Raw genomic sequence first — 3,703 nt, forward strand, 5'->3', positions numbered from 1 at the left:
GGCTAATGAAAAGAAAATAGGATTCCACTGAGTCTCCTATCTACCCACTCCAGGACTTCTGTGAGGATCAAATGAGATGAGACACGGGGAAAATGCTTCACAGATATTTGGTTAAAGTAAATGTTTGCACCTGGTTATAGAACAAGTCCTATTCCTGGGCTGAAGAAACTCCAAGGAGGCTAGTTGCTAGGGAGAGGAGGCCAGGCATTGCTACGTGACGTCATTACACGGTGCCCACAGTGACCGTTTTCAGGCTGGGTTGGGCTGTGGGCCCCATTTTGTGCCATGAGGTCTTGGCAGCGTCGGCTGCGATTTGGTGGGCTGTTGCTCCGGGCTGGTGGCAGGGCCTGTGTCCCACTTGGGGGAAGCTGAGTGTTGTTTTGTGGGCGCCAAGTTCGTGGTGCCGTCTCTTTGTAAATGGCCAGTGCGGGTCACGGCAGCTCCTGCATTGAGCGTCTGCCCCCTGATGGTCAGAACGTGTCATAGCGACCGGTCAGAGGGACACTTAACATATTAGCCTTTTATATACTGTATATAGGTATTTTATTGATTTCAGAGAGGAAGGGAGAGGGAAACGGAAACATTAATGATGAGAGAGAATCACCGATCTGCTGCCTCCCATATGTCCCCCACTGGGGATTGAGCCCGCAACCAGGGCATGTGCCCTTGACCGGAATCAAACCTGGGACCCTTCAGTCCACAGGCTGACGCTCTATCCACTGAGCCAAACCAGCTAGGGCTCAAGTAATCTCTTCATGAGCAACAGAAAACCTATAAAATATAGGATATTATAGGATTATTTCTGCTGTTACATCTTCCCAACTGAGCATGAACAAAGGATCAGTGGGAAGTAACTTATAATGTCCACAGAAGCTAAAGCTGTCTCAGCCTCGTGGAATTGAGTGAGTCTGCTGAGCAATGTGTTCTGTTGTTCCTTTTCTCACTCAGGCACTCCAGGAAGCTCATCGGGTCCTGAAACCAGGAGGACGGTTTCTCTGTCTGGAGTTTAGCCAAGTGACCAATCCCCTTGTGTCCAGGTTGGTATTGTTAACAGGGCTTGATTCTCATTGTTTAGCCAAGGGTTCCCATTCCAAAATGTATAGAAAGTAGCCAGTAAGCAAGAAGCATGAGCCTCAGAGACTGACTCTCTGAGGGATAGTGCCACCTCAGAGGGCAGATGTTGTCAGCCACACCTGAATGACAGCATCTAGGCCAGAAGAGTCTCAAACCAGCAACCAGAGGCTTCAGTCTGTCCACAGATTTTGAGTCCTGGCATTTGAATAAGTTGATTTAGATGTCCATATTTACAATTCATAAAAGTTTACATAAAAATCTGGATTTCCAGCTTCACCTGAGAAATCAGAAAACATAGCAACTCTGAGTAAGCCGTAGTCCCACATGTCCGTGGTCAGAGCTGAGCAGTAACTATCCCTTCTCCACTTTCATGGTACTTCCTAGCTATACCTGTCACCACATCCATATTGCTCCCTCCTGACCTTGCACCTGGACCACTTCACTTATTTTAGGTACTTGCTTGACCCTCTAGGCATCTGAGTTTATGATCCCAGGCTTAGATCTTCTTGCTTCTCACCAAGGGACATGTTCTAATCTTAATCTTTTGCCTTTTTGTTTAGGCTTTATGATCTCTATAGCTTCCAGGTTATTCCTGTCATGGGAGAGGTTATTGCAAAAGACTGGAAGTCCTACCAATACCTTGTAGAGAGTATTCGACAGTTCCCAGCTCAGGTACAAAACTTCTGTAACTTACGACAAAGGCCTGAAAGGTGAAATCGAGGTGATCCTTGCCGTATCTCCCTTTGTGTTTTAGGAGGAGTTCAAGGAGATGATAGAAGATGCAGGTTTTCAGAAAGTGACTTATGAAAGTCTAACATCAGGCATCGTGGCCATTCACTCTGGCTTCAAACTGTAACTCCGTCACCATCCTGGAGCATGAACCACTCCCATCCTGTCAAAAGCCTGCAACTCGAGGATAATCAGGCTGGTGCGACCAGCAACAGAACATCTCCTCTTAAGGATATGTGCCTTGGACTCATGTTCTGATGTGACCAGTCTCAAAGTGGGAGAAACAAATTCCTGTCACTTTATTTCAGCTTTCACTAGGAACTTCTTCCTGCAGGCCTTCTCCCCAAGGTATTGTGCCTGTAGTTTTTGCTCAGTTCCTGCTATTTTTCCTCAGCTGTGCAGTGTGTGGTTAAGCCAGCACTGAAGCTCAGTTTGGAGTGTGTTTGTAGTTTCTCTGCTGGTTCTGACTTCCAGGACAATGGATCATTTGAACCTAATGATTTGAACTAGAAAGCTTCCTAACTGGACCTGAGTCAATCTTTCACCCTAGGACTGGTTAAGGGCCAAAGTCAAGGCCCGTCAGGGCTAACGATCACAACTAGAATTATGTACTGAACCTCTAAATGAGTTTACTATTTGTATGGTATTTGTACATTTTTTTCTTGAGGGAAATACATTTGCCATCATTCATTCAATGCTCTTCTACCAAAAGCCACTCTTGTTCCCTTGTGCCTATCATGAAGAAAACAACAAATCCTTGAAAGAATAAATACCAGCAAACTCCAGCTTTTATGTCTTAGAAAGCTTCTTTGTCAGAATATATTTGAAGAAAGGATTTTATAGTAAAAAATGTTTGAAAAGTATTTATCTAGCCTAACCTCCTCCAGTACTTGGGGCAGAGCTGGGCAGAGCTCTTGTATCCTTAATATAGTAATTGATGTTAAAATGAGGCCCTATTTTTTATGTGGATAAAGCTTAAGGTTTTTGTGGGGCCTTGCTAAGAAATTGCAGAAACCAACCTGTGAGTTGGCTGGCAGTTTAATTGTAGATAACTTAGATCAGGGCTATTTGAACAGGCTGCCTCTTGCCCTAGCACAGTAGGGGTCATTTATGTACCTTCACTCAAGATTTTGCCTGTCACTGAAAAGCTTTCCAATATAGCTACCTATATGCAATTATCTCAAAGACAGCAACTAAGCACTTAATAAAATGCTAAACCTTATACAAACTTGAGCTTACTTCCCCCCTCCCCCAAGCTGGAGCCTATGGGCCTTTGAAATTAACAAGGAGCAGGCACTAGAGCAGCGGTTCTCAACCTGTGGGTCGCGAACAATGAAAATACATTCTGCATATCAGATATTTACATTACGATTCATAACAGTAGCAAAATTACAGTTATGAAGTAGCAACGAAAATAATTTTATGGTTGGGGGTCACCACATGAGGAACTGTATTAAAAGGTCGTGGCATTAGGAAGGTTGAGAACCACTGCACTAGAGGGAACTTCATAAAACATCAACCCAGTCCTATCTCTACAGCAATGTGGTTTCTTCACATCTTAATAAAAAATAAGGTAAGCCTGGCCAGCAATGGTTGAGCATCGACCTATGAACCAGGAGGTCATGGTTCGATTCCTGTTCAGGGCACATGCCTAGGTTGCCGGCTCAATCCCCAGTGCATGCAGGAAGCAGCCAATCAACGATTCTCTCTCATCACTGATATTTCTTCTCTTGCCCTCCCTCTCCCTTCCTCTCTGAAATCAATAAAAATATATTTAAAAAATAAGTTTAAAACTGCCAGTCCTGGCAAATAGATAAGGGCCTAATCAAGTCAGAACCCCTAATGTCCAGCTGCTTGTATTTATATGAACAGACTGAAAATGTTCTCAGTCCTAACACAG

The 3,703-nt window shown here is 44.3% G+C and overlaps 1 protein-coding gene across 2 annotated transcripts in view; it reads left to right on the plus strand.

The window, feature by feature from the left end:
• The window catches only part of COQ5 (coenzyme Q5, methyltransferase), a 17,882-nt gene extending 14,789 nt beyond the window's left edge, over positions 1-3,093 (plus strand). The window contains exons 5-8 of one of the 2 annotated variants that reach the window (XR_001361612.1): positions 949-1,037; positions 1,635-1,746; positions 1,829-2,151; positions 3,060-3,093. Coding sequence is in view for 1 of the 2 variants with exons in the window: in XM_005863763.2 (XP_005863825.1) it covers positions 949-1,037; positions 1,635-1,746; positions 1,829-1,930 (303 nt within the window). In the remaining variant the exon portion in view is untranslated. Of the gene's footprint in view, positions 1-948; positions 1,038-1,634; positions 1,747-1,828; positions 2,589-3,059 lie in introns of those variants that run through there. The other variant, XM_005863763.2, reaches the window with a different exon arrangement.
• Positions 3,094-3,703: the final 610 nt, after the last annotated feature.

The sequence above is a fragment of the Myotis brandtii genome, unplaced genomic scaffold (genome assembly GCF_000412655.1).
Source record: "Myotis brandtii unplaced genomic scaffold, ASM41265v1 scaffold181, whole genome shotgun sequence".
NCBI lineage: Eukaryota > Metazoa > Chordata > Mammalia > Chiroptera > Vespertilionidae > Myotis > Myotis brandtii.